Consider the following 21,787-nt stretch of genomic DNA (forward strand, 5'->3'; position numbering starts at 1 on the left):
TATTCCACATTATTTCCCAGTCGCTCATTGAGATTGGTCTTTTAAAATTCTCTGCCCATTTCATCATACAATTTTTATTAGCTCCCCTTCTGTTGACCACTCTAACAACTTGTCGTATAGCTTTGTTATGCATTTTGTTTCACTTTTCAGAATTTTATCCCAAAATTCTTCCTTAATGTGAAAACCTAACTTTACATCTTGATTGTAATGTTCTTTGATTTGAAGATAGTGCAACCATATGATATTAGGAAACCTTTGTTTTTGCTTATCATGTGGTTTTAGTGATGTAGAATCTTTTTCTAAAAGGTCTTTATAAGTTGGCCATTTTGTGCAGCCTAAAAATCTTCTTTGTTTGGCTTCCAATGGGGATAGGCAGAGTGGCGTTTTTGAATAAAAATGCCTCTTGTATCTATTCCATATTCTCAGAAGCAAAGAGCGAACAAAATGGTTACCAAAATTTCTTTCCTTTTCCTTTCTGTCATACCAGACATATGCGTGCCATCCGACACGTAAATCATGACCCTCCAGAGTTAATAAATTTTCCCTCTTTAACATGCACCATTCCTTCAACCAAAGTAAAGCGTTTCCAGGCACTTTTCAAGGGCAGTCCCACATACAGTCTGTTACAGTAGTCTAAGTGGGATGTAACTAATGCGTGGACCACCATAGCCAGATTTGGTATCTCAAGGTACGATCGCAGATGGCAAACAAGTTCTAATTGTGCAGAGACCCACCTGGCCACTGCCATCACCTGGGCCTCTAGGCATAGCAACAAGTCCAGGATCACCCCCAGACTGCGGACCTGTGTTTTCAGGGGGAGTGTAACCCCATGTAACACAGGTTGCCACCCTATACCCCGATCTGCCTTACGATTAACCAGGAGGACCTCTGTCTTGTTTGGATTCAATTTCAATTTGTTCATCCTCATCCAGTCCACAACAGATTACAGGCACCAGTTCAGGGTTTGGGCTGCTTCCTTGACTTTTGGTGGAAAGGCATAGTAGAGTTGGGTGTCATCTGCATATTGATATTTTAAGTTGCATTGAAATGCTTTTAGTTGTGAGCTGCTTTGAGTCTCTGTATGGTGAGAAAAAGTGGGATATAAATAAAAATTATTATTATTATTACTGCAACAAATGGCTATTAATTAATTATAAAAAAATCTATTGTATTAAAATGTAAAACAAAGCATTTCCTCACTATTATGAATAATATTAGTGAGGGAATGCTTTGTTTTACATTTTAATATTTATTTATTTACTTACTTCATTTCTACCCCATCTTTCACGACCCGGAAGGGACTCAAGGTAGCTTACAAATCCGGTAAAAATTCAGTGCCACACAGGTAAACAATAAAACACATCCCATAAAATATAAATAATCTAAGCATATAAGCAATTAAAACACACAACAATCCTTCAAGCAGATTAAAACCATATAAAAAACGAGTCATCAAATTCCAGTGTTTGGCTTTTTATTGAGACACAAATTTCTTCCTTTCATATAACTTATCTAATTAAAATATTCATCTCCATACAGTTACCCCCCCCCCCCCCCAAAAACGGTAAATAGAAAATTGTTATTTACAAATTAGGGGACCCAAGGGCAGAGGTGACTTGGAATCGCACATCACCTTGCGATGTACACAAAATGGGAAGGGGTCCTTACATTTGGTTCCTTTGCGTGTGGTGTATGTAGCACTGAAAATTGCACCGTTTTAAAATGCGCGAGACTTTAAAATGCCCATCGAGGGATCAGAAGCCAGATCACTTTTCCTCTCCCCACATGTTTAAAAAGAAGACTCCCAACATATTGTGGAAGCCCATTAAGGGATTGCTTAGGCCACATGCTGCTTTTTAAGCCACTGAAAGTCATGTCTCCCAGTACCATGGAATTGCACGCTGCAGCTTCAATTGGAAAAACTATTATTATTCCATGCCTACAAATGAAGGGGCGAATTGTCAAGTAAAGTGACCCAATTTCACAAAGAATAGTATTCTCAGTGGCATTTTTGAATGCAGTGCCAATAGTGCCTTGGGTAGCCTTCTCAGTCCTCTGGCGTTGACCTCCAACCAACATGGAAGCAGCAACAGGGATGGGGACCTGGGTTTCTAGGGCAAAAACCCACTCAAAAGCCTTGTTTTCAGAGGCAAACCATTGCATATTGTTGTGATGGAGTCTTCGAGTAGTGATACTACTGGGAGTATTAGGAGGGGAACTCATATGCCATGTCACTGTATTGTGAAACGGGGATGAGGAGGGATATATATATATGGCACGGAACAATTATCACCAAGAGGCAGAGTTTGGGCTGCCAGGGCCTGATGGGTCTATGGATGGGAAAAGACAGGATGAAGGGATTGGATAGTGTTCCCCTTTTGTTTGTGGACTCTAGAAAAGCATTTCTAGAGTCCATTGCCAGGCACTCAAGATTTTTTGGGAATTCGCCAGTGGTTCAGTGCTCTTCCATCCCCGCTTCCCCGTCCGTCTGAACACTTACGCCACTTTATATAAGGAGACAATACACTAAGTACAATGGATGGCAGAAGGTTACCTATATAATTAACTAAATCATCAATACAGCAAAACTTAAATACAGAAAAAGGAAAGAGAAAGAGAAACCAAGAGGAGCACGATTTCCTTTTTTGTTTGTTTGTAATCCAACATCACAACACACTTTGAAATGCTACATGATGTCATTAAAGCTCGTGGGGAATCAGATCCAAACAGTGTGACAGGGAAGGAGAATACCATCTTTCAAACACCATCCTTGTTTAAAAAATGTTTACATTTGTGTGTGTGTAGATAACAGATTTAAAAAGAAAGTTGGAACATTAAGGGACGTCATTTGGACAGATGACATTTTGTGGATTTTCATGCCCTGCATGGCACAGACTTTGTGGTTTCCCCTCCAGCCCCAAATCTTGAGGGATTCCCAGTTCCTTAAAAAGGGAGCAGGTCCTGTTCAGCGAAGGCTACAATCACCCATAATGCTCTGGTGGAACAGTGGAGCAACAATGACAGGCCAGAGATTAGGGGAGTAGCATTGAGAAGCCCATTTGGGAGGCTCAGGATGTCCCCTCTGTGTGGTCAGGAGAAAAGATAGGCTGGGCTCCTTCAAAACCTCCCTGAAGTCAAAGGTTCATCCAAGAAAAATACTCCAACAAGCATCTCGAAACCCATTTACTCCTTTTCTTCACAACAGATCTCCCCCATCACAAAAATGGTATTTGTCCTTTCCTTTCTCCTCTCCACCCTTGTAGTGCTTAAACAGCAATACACAAAGAAATCTGGTGCCCTCAAAGTCTGCTCTGACAGGTCAGGCAGTTGCAACTGCATCATGCTTCTTGCTGAAAAGTTCTGCCAAACCCCATTCAGTTCCCCAAGATGCTGCTCTCCATTTTTCTTCTTCTAAGAGCAGGTACCGCTCAGGACCCAGAGAAAGACAGACACAGAAATAGGCTTTGCACCATCCTTTTCCTATCAAGCAGCATGATGTCAAAACTCAAAACAGGTTGTAAAACAACGCCATCTTGTTGACGTTCTTTGCAGGGCCCTGGTGAGTTAAAGTGCCACTTGTTTTATTTGTGTTTTTAAAACCAGGAAATACTTCCACCAAGATTGAAAGTGGACTGGAAACCAGGAGAAAAAATTATACAGCAGCTTTCTTGTTCACAAAGGAAGAGAGAAGGGAAGAGAACCTGAATCCTCAAAATGATAAACAATGACTATTCCTTAAAAAAAATAGATACAGGTTTCAATTTAAAACAACTTTTGGTCTGTGCAAAGTTAAATGTATCCCTCGCCTCCTGAGTGCTCCTCCTTTCACATTTCTGTGCTGTTTTATTTTTCCTGTAAGTTGTAAAAAAGGTGAAATAGGCAGAGCTTGTGAAGTTGTTACTGTTGTTTTCATCTAACGGACAGAAAGAAGAACAAAATAGCATCTTCAGCAGATTCTGGTGTTCATCCATTAAAAATGCCAAGCTGACGTATGTTTGGTGTGAGGAATTTAGGAATGGAAGAAAGAGCTGAAAGTTGGGATTTAAGCATAGCAGGAAGCGCTGCTCCAGAGATGACTGGACAGGGGGATGGAAATCCTCAGCCGTGCTCCAGAATCTTGAAAAAGAGTAATCAAAGTCTCATTAAAGTACTTCTCTTTGTAACAATGATTGCAAAAGAGGAAAATGCTCCAAACGAAGTGAAATCTGGATAGTATTTTTTTTAATGTGGACAGAGGAAACACTGCAGATAGGAGAAGGAAGTGTTTTTTTCATTCCAGAGTTCAGGGAGGAAGAGGCTAAGAAAGAGTAATGGTCTACGACCTTTGGATCTCAGTACATGCCAAGATTTCACATTTTAAAAACACTGGGAGCCAAAGAAAGGAATGGGAAGGCTGCTTTGAACAATACTGTGCTGTTGGCCTCAAATAGGGTTTGGGAGATTCTAGGCCGCCCTTTCATCCCCCTCCATTTTCCTGTTAGTACAGCTTGCTGTCGAAGAGGGAAGAGTTCCCTTTGTGCTCCCAGGAAGGGTGCCCTTATCTCCGAGAAAATCTGTTCCTGAAGGCTTTGATAGTCTTCGCCATCATCGGTGCGATTTCTGAAAGAGGAAACAGAAACATTGAACCATCTGCAGAGAAACAGGTTTGATAATAATCAGATGCTTTGACTGAATTGCAACATGATTCAAATCGGCTGTAGGCACTGGCAGGCGTGCACTTTCCAGGCCTGCCTGCATGCTCCGCCACACATAAACTCTCCTTGGAAAGTAAGAGGCTCAGCTGCAGACCTGCTCCAGGCCTGCCTGTACATACCACCACATGCTCCCACTACACTCTCTGAGAGTGCATGTGTGGTGGGGTGTGAGGCAGGCAGTGCCTGCAGCCGAGTGCCTCTTATTCTAGAGTAAGAGGTGCTCAGCTGCAGGCTCACTCCAGGCCTGCCTGCACACCCCACCACACGCACTGCCACTCTCTCCAAGAGTGCATGTGTGGCAGGGTGTGCAGGCAGCCTCGGTAAGTGCACGTGCCTGCCAGAGCCTGCAGCTGAGCACCTCTTACTCTAGAGTAAGAGGCACTCAGCCACAGGCCCACTCCAGGCCTGCCTGCATACCCCACCACATACTCCGACACACTATGAGCGAGTGCATGTGTTGTTGTTTTTTTGTTTCTTTGTCGTGTCAAGAGTGACACTGCAACTGCAAGTTGCTTCTGGTGTGAGAGAATTGGCTGTCTGCAAGGACGTTGCCCAGGGGACGCCCGGATGATTTGATGTTTTTATCATCCTTGTGGGAGGCTTCTCTCATGTTCCCGCATGAGGAGCTGGAGCTGATAGAGGGAGCTCATCCGCCTCTCCCCAGATTCGAATCTGCAACCTGTCAGTCTTCAGTCCTGCCGGCACAGGGGTTTAACCCACTGCGCCACCGGGGGCTCCCGGTGCATGTGTTGCAGGGTGTGCAGGCAAGCCCATAAAGGGAGCATGCCTGCCAGTGCCTGCAGCTGAGCACCTTTTACTCTAGAACAAGAGGTGCTCTGCTGCAGGCCCTCTTCGAGCCTGCCTGTACTCCCCACCACACACACCAAGAGTGTGTGTGTGGCAGGGCATGCAGGCACATCCCGCTATACACACACTCTCTTTGCAAGGCAAGAAGGCAAGTTCAGATGCACACAAAAGCAGGCTGTAGGCAGGCTTTGGTGTCGAACAAACTATCTTGTGGGGAGGGGCTTCCCTTTTCGTGCTTCCAAATAAACGGAAGGCATGACAGAAACAGTAGAAATGGTAGGAATGAATTTCACGCACATGTCTAGTACTGAGCCCTAAGGACCAATGCAAGGAAAAATCAGCGCCACCTTTCAGGGATTCTTGCTAATGCTCTTCCTTTCGTCACTACTGAATCGCACCACTTCTGAAATTCCAATTTGGAAAAAAAAATGGGCTAACACCCTGTCTGTGTTGGTCTCAGGAATTATGGGACACCCAATATTTCTAAGTTTGTACAAATAATTCCTTTCTAGAACACAATTTTGCATCCACAGCCCCATTAATGAAGGCATGAGAGTATGGTGTAGATGTGCTTCTCTGTCCCCATGTGCTTTACACTTCTTTGTTGCCAATTTTAGGCCCAAGCTAACACCAAGCAGGTGATGTCCCCCTCCCAAACTATCTCCTTCACTTACTCTTTACAGGGGGCTTCCTGGGGTCATAGCTCGCTGAGGAGGTGCTGCTCATGGATGGACCAGAGTGCCCACTGCTAGTGCTGGGTCCATCGTAAGACTGCTCCTCTTCTGCAGGAATGTGGCTACTTTTCATTGTCATGTACAACACTGGCTTGATCCTAATGGGAGAGAAAAGAGTTCCCATTACTGTTGACAAATTGCACTTAGGATACGTACAGATAATCTCCAGTCATTTCACCAATGCTAGTCCAACACTAATAATTACGTCATGCTAATTGAACGCTACCTCCTGCATCATACCAGCAATATTGAAACAACCATTAGGAATTGTCGAAGGCTTTCATGGCCGGAGTCCCTGGACATTCCACAGATATATAAACCCAATTTTTCTAGTTTCTAACAGACCTCACAACCTCTGAGGATGCTTACCATTGATGCAGGCGAAACATCAGGAGACTGCTTCTGGAACATGGCCATATAGCCTGAAAACCTACAACAACCCAACCATTAGGAATGTTGGATCCAGTCAAAGTTTTGGCTAGCCTCAAACAAACTCCTGGTGGTGCTGCAGGTTAAAACTGTTGAGCTGATGAACTTGCTGGCCAAATGGTTGGCAGTTCAAATCCAGGGAGTAGGGTGAGCTCCGCTGTTAGGCCCAGCTTCTGTCAACCTAGCAGTTAGCAAGCATGCAAATGTGAGTAGATTAATAGGTACTGCTTCTGTGGGAAGGTAACAGCGCACCATGCAGTCATGCTGGCCACATGACCTTGGAGGCATCTATAGACAATGCCTGCTCTTTGGCTTAGAAATGGAGATGAGCATCACTCCCCAAAGTCGGACACAACTAGACTTAATGTCAGGGGAAACCCTTTACCTTTACTAAACAAATTCTCCAGGAATATGCTGAACCATATTCCTGCATCAGTTCAGCACTTCAGAGAGCTCATTTTAAACCTGGAGTGGAATCACCACCTCATTTGATAACCAGCTGTCACTGCATTTGGGGTGGGGGTGGGGTGGGGAGAAGAATACTAAAGTTTGTCCTTATGACTGGAAGATGAAAAAGAGCAAACTATATCTTCTCCCTGCTGCTTGCCCCTGTGTCCACTCCTCCTCAACAGCAAAAATGTGTGCAGATAGTTTGAAAACTCACTTGATCTTTTCTGGAATGGCAGCAGCTCCAGTCCCAAACTTCTCTTGCGTTCGTCGCACATCCCTGGGTGGCTTGGCTGCTGAATTGACAAAGGCCATCTTCGCCACTCTGCCTAAAAGAGAAACAAGGGAAATGTCAGACATACTAAAAATTAACTGGGTATTTTTTTATTACAAAAGTATGAATCAAGCACCAAGCCCGTAACCAGGATTTTGTTTCGGGGGGGGGGGGGGGGGGGGCTGAATTTGGTTCGGTGTGGGGGCTGAGTCTGAGTGAAAGAGGGTCTACCCTAGCAAACCTTTTGCATCGTTACCCCAATACCCCCATGCATATGGGATATATTGAGCATGGTGATCAGATCATGATATGAATAAACATAACAGCTTAAATAATGTACCAGTAAGGCCTTCTCGCGGACCACCATGAGAAGCCCCCCAACCCCCCCCCCCCCCGGCTACATGCCTGTCAAGTACTGAAAGAGTGAGTAGGTCAAAGCCTGTTAGAGTCAGTGGGCCAAAGCTAGTGTCATCCTGAGGAGTGTGAGGTAAACCTCTGTGTGTGTAAGAAGCTTCGGTGAAAGAAGCCCCAGGTTAAAGGCCTCATGTGTAAAGCTGTGTGTAAAGCTACTATGTGAAGCTCCTGTGCAATTTTGGTGTGAGAGGAGGCTCTGTGAGAGCGAAGCTGTTATCTGCATAAGAACGAAGACCAGCGTGGAAGCAAAGAAGGAAGTATAAAATACTTTATTTGTGTTATGGAAATCTTGTTATTCTAAACCAGGGGTCCTCAAACTTTTTAAACGGGGGGGGCGGATTACTGTCCCCCAGACTGTTGGAGGGCCGGACTATAGCTTTTTTAAAAAAATGATGACCAAATTTCTATGTACACTGCACATGTCCTATTTTGCTACTGTTATGAATTGTAATGTAAGTATCTGATATGCATGATGTATTTTTATTGTTACAATCTGAACACAAAACATCATTTTAGCATTTCTGGAGATAAAATAGTTCCAATTAAAATGAGGAAAGCATTCTATTTTCTGTCTTTTTGAAAGTGGTTTTAGGAATATGTAAGCATGAAATATGTAAGAGGGGGAGAAGCCTGGCCACGCCCACCCAGCGCCGCCTCCACCATTCTCGCCACCAGGGATGTGGTAGAGCAATGGCGTCCACTCTGCTTCGCTCTCTGTTCTCTGTGGGAGAGCAGAGAGCGCTTCTCCCTCCACAGGCTTCTCCATCCCATGTGGAAGGAGAAGCCTGTGGAGGGAGAAGCGCAGCAGAGCAGACGCCATTGGCGGCGGCGAGGGGCTTTGGACGGGCCGCGCGGCAAGGGGCTTTGGACAGGCCAGGACAGGCCGCGCAGGCCGGATAAAGGCCCTTGGCGGGTTGCATACGGCCCACGGGTCATAGTTTGGGGATCCCTGTTCTAAATAGTGCAACTATATTATTTTACTTCAAAGAAAAGCCTCCTATGGAAGAGACAACATTGTCTTTGTGTTTTTGTTATTTTTATAACTTTTGGCTACTGGTGCTGGGTCACGTTGATGCTAATAAGTTATTCTGCTGTACATTTATGAAGAGGGTCTTTTGTTAATAAGCCCACTTGCCCAACAGGAAAAAAGCCTGGTGAGGCCAGTGAGGCTTTGTGAGAAATGTGCCAGATATTCTGCCTGCAAAGGCCTCTTAGAATTGCTGAAGACAACAGATGGCCCTCCCATCCCTTTCCCCACAGAAAAATGCAGAATGATCCCCATGATACTGCAAGTCATGATGCTTCTGGTCAAAGGACATTTAGCATAATGCCAAGTTTTTAAACTTGGTTTGTGTTTTTAAATACATGTTAACCCTCAACTTGCTTCTGACACGATAAATAATAAATCTCAGTGATTTCCTCTACTGCCACCTCACAAATCCACACTCAGAAATTATTGGATTAGAAGCAGGATTGTGAACATTTCTAGTTTCAGAAAACAATGTACATGCAGCCTACACAAAACCCCAAAATGGTACTCTTAATCCTCGGCAACAGTCTATCTCTGTTTCAAAAATAAGCCTGACAAATGGAATTAAATAACTGGACTTGTTTTCTTTCGGAAAACCCAAATATTTGCAGAGTTGAAGGCTATATCACTCTCCATTCTTTGCAAGAGCAGGACTATGAGAAGGGTGGACATTGAGACTGAAAACAGAGTAAAGGGGTTCCCTCATCTCATTCTTTATCCAGGCCCAGCCTGCCCCCTGATCAACCTCTCCTACCTCTGGGTTTATTTGCATGGGCCGATCGGATGTTTTGGGTCAGCAGAAGCAGCCGCTGCTCCCGGGCGTCATGCAGGCGCAAGTACATTTCCCTCCAGGACTCAAACTCCTCCGGCTTCTCCTTCTTGAAGTCGCGGACACAGTGGATGTGCCACAACCGATCTGTATCCTCAATTAAAACCTGGCAGCCAAGAGCAAAAAGAACTGAGCCCTAAGAGCTTAACAAAAAATAATACAGCTTACTAAAGTTCTCAGACTTACTAATATGATACTTTTACATGGCATTAATGAAAACAGAACTAACTCTGTCAGGCATAATTTGCCAATTTTCAATTTAAGAAAAGAAAAAAGAAGATGATGAAAGCCTCTGTTTTCTAGTTGGAATCCACCTGGAAGAACTTGGAAGACAGAGCCTGGATGTCCACAGATGCTTCTATAATGGGTTCCTTCACTGGTGGAGGCTTAGAACAGATCATCCTTGGGGACCGTTCCCACTTTATAATCCATATTTTTCATCCTCACTATGGTGGCGCAATGGGTTAAACCCTTGTGCCAGTAGGACTGCTGACCAATAGGTCAGCGGTTCAAATCCAGGGAGAGTGAGTTGAGCTCCCTCTGTCAGCTCCAACTCTCCATGCAGGGACATTAGAGAAGCCTCCCACAAGGATGGTAAAACATCAAACATTCAGGTGTCCCCTGGACAACGTCCTTACAGACAGCCAATTCTCTCACAGCAGAAGCAACTTGGAAGTTTCTCAAGACATGGAAAAAGAAATCCTCACCCAGATTAGCCGGCCATTTTCTTGCTTACCCTCTGGGTAAACACAAGCCTCTTAGGAAGCACAACCTCTATGCATCTTGAGACCCTTGCTAAAATCAACCTCCCTGTTGCCTACGGACAATGTTTTGCATTTCTTGGAGAAGGAGCAAATAAAGAGATGCTTTGGTGTATTTTTCCCTTTCCAAAGATCTGTGGTATTTCTTATTTTTCCCCCTCTGTACTCCATAGATCCATTTAGAACACCGGCTGGTAACTAGCATGCATTATCCTTCCCAGTCTCTCATTCCCACTGCTGAACATAAGTCACAAGAAAAGCTCCCCTCCATTTCAAGGTCTTGGGAATCCTATCCTACCATGTTCTAAATATTTGGATTTCCAGGAAAACAAAAGGTGTAAGCAACGTTTGTATTTATTTTTAGGCAGCCTTCATCAATCCGCTGCCCTAGGAGCAGTGTGGGACTACAACCCCCATCACTCACATCCTAATGGTCGGAAATGTTGAACATGTTGGGTTTCATCCCTGGACTGCACAGGTCTCTTGGGTCATCAAGTTTCCAGACCTCAATAAGTAGCTAGACTAGAGCTAGGATTAGGCTGAGGGATTCCTCCTCCCCCCATCCACCTCTGAGGATGCTTGCCATAGATGCAGGTGAAACGTCAGGAGAAATGCCTCTAGAACATGGCCATATAGCCTGAAAAAACCCACAAGAACTGATTCCAGCCATGAAAGCCTTCGACAATACATTGTAGCTGAATGGATTTTTTTTTACCCTTTTGCCTTTTTAGAAGATGAGATTTAGTAAGTTAGTCAGCTCCAAAACCTCTTCTATAGAAAATGAATTTCTTTTACTTCAGTAAATATTTTTGAACCTATAGTTCTGAGTCTGCAATCCTGTGCCATCCTAAGATATAGAAGCTCATCCCAGCTCATCATATGTAAGTTTCTGCTGGTTATGAAGTTCACTTCTAGTACTCCACTACATTTATGGTAGAATCACCCCGAGTTATATAAATACTGTTAATAAATAATGGTAGGTTAAATACCTGTGACCATTTTTCTTCGAGTGGTGGTCTGTGAATTCACACATGTGGAGTGTCTGTGCCTGCGCAGGCCCCAATGGAAACTTCCCTAGTTTAAACTTTTCAAGTTTTGGCGGTAACCCCGCCCAGTCCCCGGCAGGGCATAAAAGGCACCCCGTGTGCACACTCAGCAGTTCCTATGCCGCAAGGCAGCGAGAAAGGCGGAGATTTGTTAGAGGGGAGGCTGGGTGGGTTTGTGTGAATTCATAGAGCACCACTCAAAGAAAGATGGTCACAGGTATGTAACCTATCATTTTTCTTCGTGGTCTCTGTGAATGCACACATGTGGAGACTAGCAAGCTGAGGTCCTGGAGACGGGAAAAAACAAACCGACCCTTTAATAAAGGACCAAACAATTTTATTGAAGTATCAAAAGCACAGTACTCCTTGATAAACGGGGAACAACAAATTAATAACACAGGAGTTCGTGATCCTCCTTTGGCCAGAGACGAAGGCCGTTATCATAGCATAAAACACACTCATTGAAATGAGGGCACATGAATATAGTTGCATGAAAATGAACGTCATAACAACACGGTATCGAGGCCCTCAAGAGCCTCCAAGCACAACATTCCCATGCCCAAGAGAGGGAGGGCATATGCATGTAAACATGAAAAACAGACACAATATGTCTTGGGACCCCTAGGCATTCGTTATTATGCAAGCCAAAAGACGAAAACAACATAGCAATGTATGAAAAATCATAACATGAAATATATGCAAGAGCCGAAGAACAGGCATTTAGACGTCATCATTCAACCTTCACCTCGGTACCGAGGAACCCGATACCAGGGCTAGGGAGGGCAAGAAGCCAGGATTGCTCTACTGAAGGCCATGTCAGGCTTATGTCTAGTGTCCAGTCTATAATGGAAAACAAAAGTTTGCGGGTTCGCCCAAATGGCTGCCTTGCAAATAGAGTCCAAGGGAACCCCTTTCAAAAAGGTAGTTGAGGTGGCCATCGCCCTGGTCGATCAAGCCCGAATGACTGAAGGAGGCTGGCGATGTGCTAGCTGGTAGCATAGTTCAATGGTCGATGCAATCCAACGTGACAAGTGTTGTGAAGAGACTGGTAGGCCCAGCTTATCCTGGGCGTACGACACAAAGAGTCTCTGAGTCCTTTGGGACTGGGAAGTCCTGTCCTTGTAAAACAATAAGGCCCTCCCCACATCGAAGAGGTGCAGTCTCTTTTCCGTCGAGGTGGACGGCGATTGAAAGAAAGAAGGCAAAACAATGTCCTCGTTCACATGGAAGGGGGAAACCATCTTTGGGAGAAAAGAAATGTCCATGCGGAGAACTGCTCTATCCACATGGAAAAGCAGATAAGGTTCATCAACCCGCAACGCCGCCAACTCAGACGGTCTATGGGCCAAAGTGATCGCCACCAGGTATGCCACCTTCCATGAGAGGAGACGAAGGTGGACTGTCACCAAGGGCCCGAACGGTGGTAGTACCAGCTGGGCAAGGACGTGATCGAGGCTCCAGCCAGGGGTTGGAGGATGGACCGGAGGGTGAAGGCTGTTAAATCCCTTCAGGAAGGATCTTACAAAAGTGTTCTGGAAGAGAGAGGTTCCCCCTCTCTGCTGGGTATGCCATGAAATGGCGGCAAGGTGGGACTTCAATGATGAGAGGGAGAGGCCCCGCTCAGTAAGGGAAAACAAAAATAGGAGAACCGTCGGTATCAAAGGGGGTTCTTCGATTCCTTTTTCAAGGAGGAAATTCTGGAATTGGGTAAAGCAGGCTGCATACAATCTCTTCGTAGCTGGCTTATGGGCCGCAGTGAGGATGGATCGCACATCGGACATAGTGCCCTCAGAACTGGATCCTCCATGCCGAGAGATGGAGGGACGGGAGATAGGGATGGAGAAGCTGGCCTTCCTCCCTCGACAGAAGGTCCTGGCAGAGAGGGAGCTGTCAGACTCAATCATCGGAGAGTTGCAGGAGAACCATGTACCACACCTGCCGTAGCCATGCAGGCGCTATCAAGATGCAGTTGGCTCGCACTGCCTGGATCCTCTTGATCACCCTGGCAATAAGTGGGAAAGGCAGGAAGATGTTCAGAAGACCTCTCAACCAATCGAGGAGGAATGCATCCCCGAGGCATCCTGGTACCGAGCCCGGTGGGAGACGGGACCCGATCTGTGGAAGTTGGCTGTTCAAGAGGGGCGCGAAGAGGTCGACGTCTGGCCATCCCCAGTCTTTGAAGAGTAGGGTGAGCTCCTGCGGGTTCAGCTTCCACTCGTGTGAAGATGACCGTGTTCGACTCAGCGAGTCTGCCTCGACATTTTGGGAGCCTGGCAGATGTATCACCACAAGCGAGACCAACCTGGCCACGCTCCACTCCCAAAGTTGCAGTGAGAGGGTCAGCAGCTTCCTCGATCCCATTCCACCCTGTTTGTTTATATAGTACATGGCCACCATATTGTCTGTGAGAATTTGGACATTTTTTCCTGTGACCAGAAGGGCAAATGCTCTTAGGGATTTTTGCCAGGAGCTCTAGGTAGTTGATGTGGCATAACCTCTCCTCGGCAGACCAAAGATCTTAGATGGAGAGTTCTGTATGGCATCCCCATGCGAACATCGATGCATCCGTTGTGAGGGTGATGGATGGGGGGTCGGAATAGAAGGGAATGCTCTTGCAGACGTGGTGTCGAATTGTGCACCATTTTAAGAATTTTCTTACGGATGGTTGAATGGTGAGCTGTTTTGACGCGTGGTCTGTGATTGGGTTGAAGTGGTCAAGGAACCACCTTTGTAGAGGTCGGAACTGCAGGCTTGCCAGTGGGGTTACCATCATTGTAGAAGCCATGTGGCCTAGCAGGATTTGGATCTGCTTGGCTGATGGCATACGGGATCGAATGTCTCTGAGTGCTTCGAGCTGGAGTGCCCTGAACCTTGCTTCGGGAAGGTATACAGACTGGGTCAGTTAATTGAACATGGCGCCAATGAACTTTATGCATGCCATTGGAGTCAACTGCGACTTTTCTTCATTCAGCTGGAAGACAGAGATCGCCAAGGAGGGAGACAGTCTTTTGGATTTGAGATTTCAGGAGTTCTGGAGAGCGCACTGCTAGCAGCCAATCATCTAAATATGGGAAAATCCAGATTTTTTTTTCCTTTCTGAGAGATGCGGCCATGACCGACATACATTTTGTGAAAGTCCTCGGGGCCGTTACAAGCCCGAATGGGAGCACGTTGAAAGTGTAAGTGTGTCCCACAACCTGGAACACCAGAAAACATCTGTGGTGCTTTCGTATTGACAGGTGGAAATAAGCGCCCCGGAGGTCGATGGACGTGAAGAAGTCCCCGTGCCTGAGGAGAGGGAGTATGGATGACACCATCACCATTCTAAACTTCTGAGGCTTGATGAAAGAATTGAAGTCTCTCAAGTCCAAAATTGGGCGGATGGAACCATCCGGCTTGGGGACGGTGAAATATTTTGAGAAGGCCTGCCTGTTGCAGCAGCCTCGAAGGGGAGAAATCACCCCTTTTAGAAAAAGGGCATCGACCTCCGATAGAACTGGAGAGGAAGGTTCAGTCTTGACTATCTGGCCCGTTGGGGGAAGCTCTTGGAACTCCAATGCATAACCGCCCTCCACAATCCTTAGCACCCACACACCTGAGGTGATACCTTGCCATGCACTGATGAAGTTCACAAGGCAGTCGCCGAACGGCGGGTGTCAAGGTTGAAGTCCGAGGGCAGGGTTTGAAAGGAGGGACATGGGAGTGGCTTTGGTACCAAATAAGGAGACGGTATGGTCCATGAGAATGTCAAGCACGACGTCTAGGATGGTTTCTACCCAACATATGGCAGGCTCTTGAACGTTGCTGCTACGACTGTTGGGCCTGCTGCTGTGTAGCTTGCAGGGGGCAAAAAGTCTGGCGATACTGGAACTGTTGGTATGGAGCTCCATTCCGTCACCTCGAATATTGGAACCACCTTGTTCTTTGGGATTGGGATTGGTTCTCGATCCTGGACTTGGCCGCCAGAATTTTAAAGTCTTGGTTAGCCTTCAGTTTATCATCAGTCCTGGCATTGAAAAGGCCAAGGGCATCGAAGGGCAAGTCTTCAATGACCTGCCTTAATGATATCGAGAGACCTGAAGACCAGAGGCAGGTGTGTCTTCTGATAGCGACTGTGTGAGCAATTATCTTCCCGGCCGTGTCTCCCATGTGTTTGGCCATCTGCATCTGGTGATGCACCAAAGAATTCACCTCCTGGCCCAGGGTGGTCAGGACCGTGCAGTCTTCCTCCAACATCCGTTGGAAGAAGGACATGGCTTTTCCCCACAGGATCTGTTGATCCGCTCCCATACAGGCACCATAGTTCGCCATTCTGGCTAACAAGAGGGCACCCAAGTATAATTTTCAGCCAATGGCATCAAACCTCTTGCCCTCTCAGCCTGAGGGGGGTCGAGGATTGTCTTCCGAGTGCCTGTGCCGCCTTCACGACAACCGAGTTTGGATCGGGGTGGTGCTTCAGCCATTCTAGGCCCTCGTCGTCAGTCCGGTACAAGGCTTCAATTTTCTTAGAGGTGGGAGGGATGGACGATGGGGTCTTCCAAGAGGCTTGGATCACATCAAGGAGGTATGGAAGGAAGAGTAGTAGAGGGGCCGGCGACGTCTACGATTGAACCCATTTAAAAACTGGGTCAGCCACTGCTTTGAATGTGTGTTTAATTTCCAGGCCCAAAGTGTCTGCCATGCGGGCCATCTGATGAGCGAAGGCCCTGACATTGTCCGTCGGTGACAGAGGGTTGGCCTCATAGGCACTGTGGGTAGGGGACCTCTTGATACTGAGCGACAGTACCAAGCCTGAATGGACCAAGGCGGCGAGTTCTCCATCTTCCTCTTCCTCCTCTGCTTCGGAGGAGGCGAGGATGAGGAAGGGTTGTGTGGAGGTGGAGGAGGTGGTGGGAGCCGAGGTGAAGTTGGGGGTGGAGGTTGTTTGGAGGCTGAAGATTGAGCAGCATGTGCCAGTCTGGCCGTTTGTCTCCCCCTTTCCGGCATTGCTGTGGGTGGAAAGAGCTCTTGTCTGGCAATAAGTCCATGTGGCTGATTGGGTGCCTCTATCACGGTATCCACTGAGATAACCAGCAATTCTGGCCACTCTACGGGCACCTCTGTTGGCATCTGTTCTTCCTGTGTCAGTTGTTGGAGGAGCTCCGGCTGGGCCGACTGAATCAGCGAGGACCTCGCTGACGAGGTGCCCAATGAGGCGGTTGTTGCCCTTCTTGAGGAAGAGGATGAAGAAGGGGCTGAGGCATCATCTTTTTCATTTTTGCTGGGGGTTGAGTTGATGCAGATTTCGAGAGTAACTTGCCCGGCGTGGGAGGGACCAAAGAGGAGGAGGTTGCGTCCTGACGGGATTCTTCTTGAGCCCTCCGAAAGGCTATGCGCACAGCAGTCGACGATGGCGGAGTTGCAGTCGTCAACCTCGTGGAGTGGACCGACCTCACCGATGCCACAGAGCTGGTTGAGGAATGGCGCACTCGTACGGTCTCGGTGGTTACCGTACATTGCCTCTTAGCCTGCTTGGTTGGTTTTGTTGTCTTCGACATCATCGCCCGAGTTCTTTTCTGTGCAGCCTTAGTCGCCTTTGTTTGACGAGTTGCGGGCTGTGCGGGCGGATCGGCTGGCTCCGATGTCGATGCCGCTGCTGAGGTTGACGGTCGTGCAGTCGATGCCGACGGTCGTGCAGTCGATGTCGACGGTGCCAAAGACTGCTGGTACAGCAAGTACCATAGATAATGAACTTGGTTCTTCCGAGATTGCGCCGTCAAGGCTTGACAGTGACAGCAGGTGTCGGCGATGTGAGCCTTGCCGAGGCAAAGGAGGCACAAAGAGTGCTTATCTGAATATGCAGTGTTTAAACGAGTTGTGGACATTGCAGAAGTTCCGAAGTGAGCCTTGCAGCGGAAAAACAGGAACTACTGAGTGTGTGCGCAGGGCCCTTTTATGCCCTGCAGGGGAGTGGGCGGGGTTACAGCCAAAACTTGAAAAGTTTAAACTAGGGAAGTTTCCGTTGGGGCCTGCGCAGGCACAGACACTCCACATGTGTGCATTCAGAGACTACGAAGAAAAAATAAAATTTGAGCCTAACAGCTCAAATTCCCAACTGAAAATTACGGTCCAAAAATATCTGGAGGGTCATGAGTTCTGTCTCTTAAAGATAATCAACCTATGTTTTGTAATCTAATATTTAAAGTTTGTATTTTATTGACTTTTGAACTGCTGCAAGTTTAGCTTGAAAACCAAAAAGAGGGGCTGTTTGAAGGTATCTCCTAATATCAAAAGAGGTGAAATTTGGACTCAGGTCTCCTGCTGACTGACACTTTACTCATGAGAAGTTCCATATACTTGGGCTGCAAGCCAACCTGCTTGGCAAAACTGTATTAAGTATGGATGGTAGGGAGGCATATTGACATTTATGGCATAACAGCCAAGCTATAGTGCTAGTTTTGCTGTACACTGAGGCTTCAATTACAAAGGATGGTTGACATTTTCAAAAATAATATTCAGAAAGACCTTTTGCCTCCCATTTCCCCCTTCTTAGGACACTCACGTGATTGCACTCCTCAATGCGGTACAACTGCTCTGGGGTGCAACGCTCAAACACAGGCTCCAGGACAGAGTAAGGGACACCCCCCACTTCATAGATTGCTAAGAGAGAAAGAAAGTGGTAGGGAAGAAAAGAGGAGCCAGAGTTTAAAATCATATCGGATTGTTGAACCCATTGTTCAAAATATCATCTCCATGCCTACAAGTTGCACTCTCAATTAATTACAAAAATGTGAGTCATGCACTGAAAGGGTTAAATGGATGTAATGACTCAACAAGTTCTATATAAGCTTAGTAGCCCTCAGTTTGAGGGAGCCTTCAGTGTTAGTAGCCCTCAGTGAGAGAGGCCTCAGTCTAACGTAGCCCTCAGTCTGTGAGAGGTCTCTGTGGGAGAAGGGCCTCAGTGTTAGTAGGCCTCAGTTCACCTCAGTGTTAGGAAGCATCTGTCTGAGAGAGCCCTCCATGTGGGCAGACCTAAGTGAGATGGGCCTCAGTGTGGGCGGACTTAAGTTATCACACAGGCCTTAACTGAGGCCTGTGTGATAAGCCTCAAGTCTGAGGTAGCCCTCACTCTGTGAGAGGTCTCTGTCATAGAAGGGCCTCAGTGTATTAGTAGGCTTCAGTATTAGTTCACCAAAGTGTTAGGTGCCGTTGATCTGAGAGAGCCCTCAGTGTAAGCAGATCTCAGTGACAGAGGCCTCGGTATGATAGACCTCAGTCTGAGGTAGGCCTCAGTGAGAGAGGCCTCAGTATGAGAAGGTCTCTATGTTAGTAGGCTTCAGTATGAGTAGGCCTGGTGTGTAAGAAGTTTTGGTGAGAGAAGCCCCAGGTTGAAGACCATCGTGTGTGAAGGCTGCTGTGTGTAAAAGCTACTGTGTGAAGCTCCTGTGTAATTTTGGTGTGAGAAGAGGCTCTGTGAGAGCGAAGCTGTTTATCTGCATGAGAAAGAAGCCCAGCGTGGAAGCAAAGAAGGAAGTATAAAAAACTTCATTCGTGTTATGAAAACTTTGTTCTTATAAATAGTGCAACCGTATTATTTTGCTTTAAAGAAAAGCCTCATATGGAAGAAATAACATTTGTCTGTGTGTTTTTGTTCTTTTTATCACTTTGGGCTATTGGTGCTAGGTCACGCTACTGTTAATAAATTATGAGAAGGGACTTTTGTTAATAAGCCCACTTGCCCAACAAGACATACACTTATTTTACAAACATAACAGGCTACTATAGTATCTACAGTTGGAAAAGGTTAGTATTCCTTTCTTAAATCCTAGAATGTGAGAACTGAACAGAAAGGACAACTACAAAGCCCCCCAGGCAACTTAATATGGTTTAAACACAACTCACAGTCAATATTATTGCTCAGGACCCGGATGCACTGCTCATGCAGAGTCATCATCTTTGGAAGGTAGGCAGTCTTGGAGCCCGAGTAGACCTGCATCTTCGAATTCAGCCTGCGTCCCGTGAAGCCAGCCTCGTCTTCCTCAGTGGGGGAAGATAGAGCTACAGAACCAGGGAAATAACAGAGATTGAAGGGTGCCAAGATAAGGAGGGGTCATGGAAGAGATTTCTATGGCAGAGATTTAGAGAGACAAAAGGGACTCTTTCCTACTGCACAGAATTAAACTGTGGAATTTGTTACTCAGATGCAGTGGTGGTCACCAATTCGTAAAGATTAAGAAAGAATTAGGGGGCAATACTCACAAAGACTAAATTAGTAACGATGACTACATATTGCATTACCTCCAGGATTCTAGAACACCCTTCTTCCCAGGGAATCTAGAATGGCCCTACCCCTTCTGTCCTTTTTATTCATGCAGGTTTTTTAAAACAGAGATCTTAAAGATCAAGTTAGGGCATTACAGTTCTGAATATGTTTTAATTAGTTTTAAGGACTTTAAATGCTTGTTTTTAATATTAATATTTTAGTTTATTGTAATGTTTGTCTATTTTTAGGTTTTAAATTGTATGACAGTTTTATTGTAAGCTGCTTTAAGTCTCTGTTGTAGACAGAAAAAAAAGGTTATAAATAAACATAAATAAACATAAATAGCAACATCATCTTCACTATCATCATCATCAAACTAGAGCATGTTGCCTGGCAAAACACTGATAATCATGAATAATAAATAACAAAAAACTTTATTTATATCCTGCCTCCATCTCCCAAAAAGGAACTTGGGGCAGCTTACAAGGCACTGCAAGTAAAGTATAAACATCAGCAGTACGTGAGTATAAAACAATATCACATTAAAGTTATAAACAACCACTATCAACACATAAAATAATATAAAATACCCAATTTAAAAACACATACCTTCTATGGTTAAAACTAGCTGTCATCAATATACAACTAAAGTGCCAAAGTATCAACCTCATATGGGCTCATTTCAGCCAACTCAAGGTTAAAAAACCATGTTTTAAGGCTGGAACGGAAGGATCCAAGTGTGGGGGCTCAGCTAATCTCTTTTGGGAGGGTATTTCAGTGCCAGGGAGCCACTAGAGAAGGCTCTCTCTCTCATCCCCACCAACCGCACTAGAGATGGTGGGACTGAGAGGAGGGCCTCTTCTGTCAATTTCAGCCCATGCTGGTTCACAGAAAGAGAGGCAGTCTTGAAGATAGGTTGGACCCGAAGCATATGTAACTAAGGGTTTTGTAGGTAATAACCTGCACCTTGAAGTGAGCCCGGAAAACTGTTGGAAGTCAGTGAAGCTGCTTTAATAGGGGCATAGTATGTTCCCTAGAGCTAGCTCCAGTTAGTAATCTGGCAGCCGACCTTTACACTAACTACAATTTCCAAACCGTCTTCAAAGGCAGCCCCACATAAGGTGCATTACAGTAGTCCATTCTGGATGTAACTAAGGCAGTGGTTCTCAACCTGGGGTCCCCAGATGTTTTTGGCCTACAACTCCCAGAAATCCCAGCCAGTTTACCAGCTGTTAGGATTTCTGGGAGTTGAAGGGCAAAAACATCAGGGGACCCCAGGTTAAGAACCACTGGACTAAGGCATGGACCATCTTGGCCAAGTAAGGCTTTTCAAGGTACAATCACAGCTGGCCTCCCGGCCACCACCTACACTTGAGCTTCGGGTATCAACAATGAGTCCAGAAGGACTCCCAGACTGCGGACATGCATCTTTTGAGGGAGTATAACCCCATTGAGTAAAGTTGAGAGAAAGATAGTAATTGGATTGTTGCATTTTAAAACTCAGTCTTATGCTAACTCTTCTCTCACCACTAATTTTCAGAATTGAATCATTAGACTTTTAATGCCTTAAGCTGCACGCTGGATGAACAACAGAGTAAAGGTGCAAGGGACTAAATGACAATGAATTCACAGAATTAGTTTAGTGCTGGACGTCTGTCACACAGGGAAAAATATTCTGCCAGAGTCTATACAATATCAACAAGAATGAAGTATGGTCCCAAGCAAATTTGGCACAGTTGGCTTCTGACCTACCTTTCCTCTTTGGCTGGGCAAAGGAAATTGATTCAAGTGAAGGAAGCGGGCGATAGTTGGCCTGGATTGGAGGCAAAGGGATGTCGGGAAGCGTTGGCATCACATCAATGGGAATCTAGAAGAAAAGATATAAGAAGTGACTTTTTTTTTGATCATGTCAGCAGTGACTTGAGAAACTGCAAGTCGCTTCTGGTGTGAGAGAATTGGCCGTCTGCAAAGACGTTGCCCAGGGGACGCCCGGATGATTTTTGATGTTTTTATCATCCTTATGGGAGGCTTCTCTCATGTCCCCGCATGAGGAACTGGAGCTGATAGAGGGAGCTCATCC

General features: G+C 45.9%; 1 protein-coding gene across 1 annotated transcript in view; it reads right to left on the bottom strand.

Annotated features, from left to right (window-relative positions):
- Positions 1 to 1,457: 1,457 nt before the first annotated feature.
- The window catches only part of LOC137095322 (elongin-A-like), a 69,970-nt gene continuing 49,640 nt past the window's right edge, over positions 1,458 to 21,787 (bottom strand). Inside the window, exons 5-11 of the mRNA XM_067461821.1 lie at positions 21,460 to 21,574; positions 19,347 to 19,502; positions 18,007 to 18,104; positions 9,584 to 9,764; positions 7,329 to 7,440; positions 6,176 to 6,333; positions 1,458 to 4,599 (exon numbers count right to left, since the gene is read on the bottom strand). Coding sequence (XP_067317922.1) covers positions 4,538 to 4,599; positions 6,176 to 6,333; positions 7,329 to 7,440; positions 9,584 to 9,764; positions 18,007 to 18,104; positions 19,347 to 19,502; positions 21,460 to 21,574 — 882 coding nt within the window. The 3' untranslated portion in view covers positions 1,458 to 4,537. The remainder of the gene's footprint in view (positions 4,600 to 6,175; positions 6,334 to 7,328; positions 7,441 to 9,583; positions 9,765 to 18,006; positions 18,105 to 19,346; positions 19,503 to 21,459; positions 21,575 to 21,787) is intronic.

Source organism: Anolis sagrei, chromosome Y, assembly GCF_037176765.1.
Source record: "Anolis sagrei isolate rAnoSag1 chromosome Y, rAnoSag1.mat, whole genome shotgun sequence".
In the NCBI taxonomy this organism is placed as follows: Eukaryota; Metazoa; Chordata; class Lepidosauria; order Squamata; family Dactyloidae; genus Anolis; species Anolis sagrei.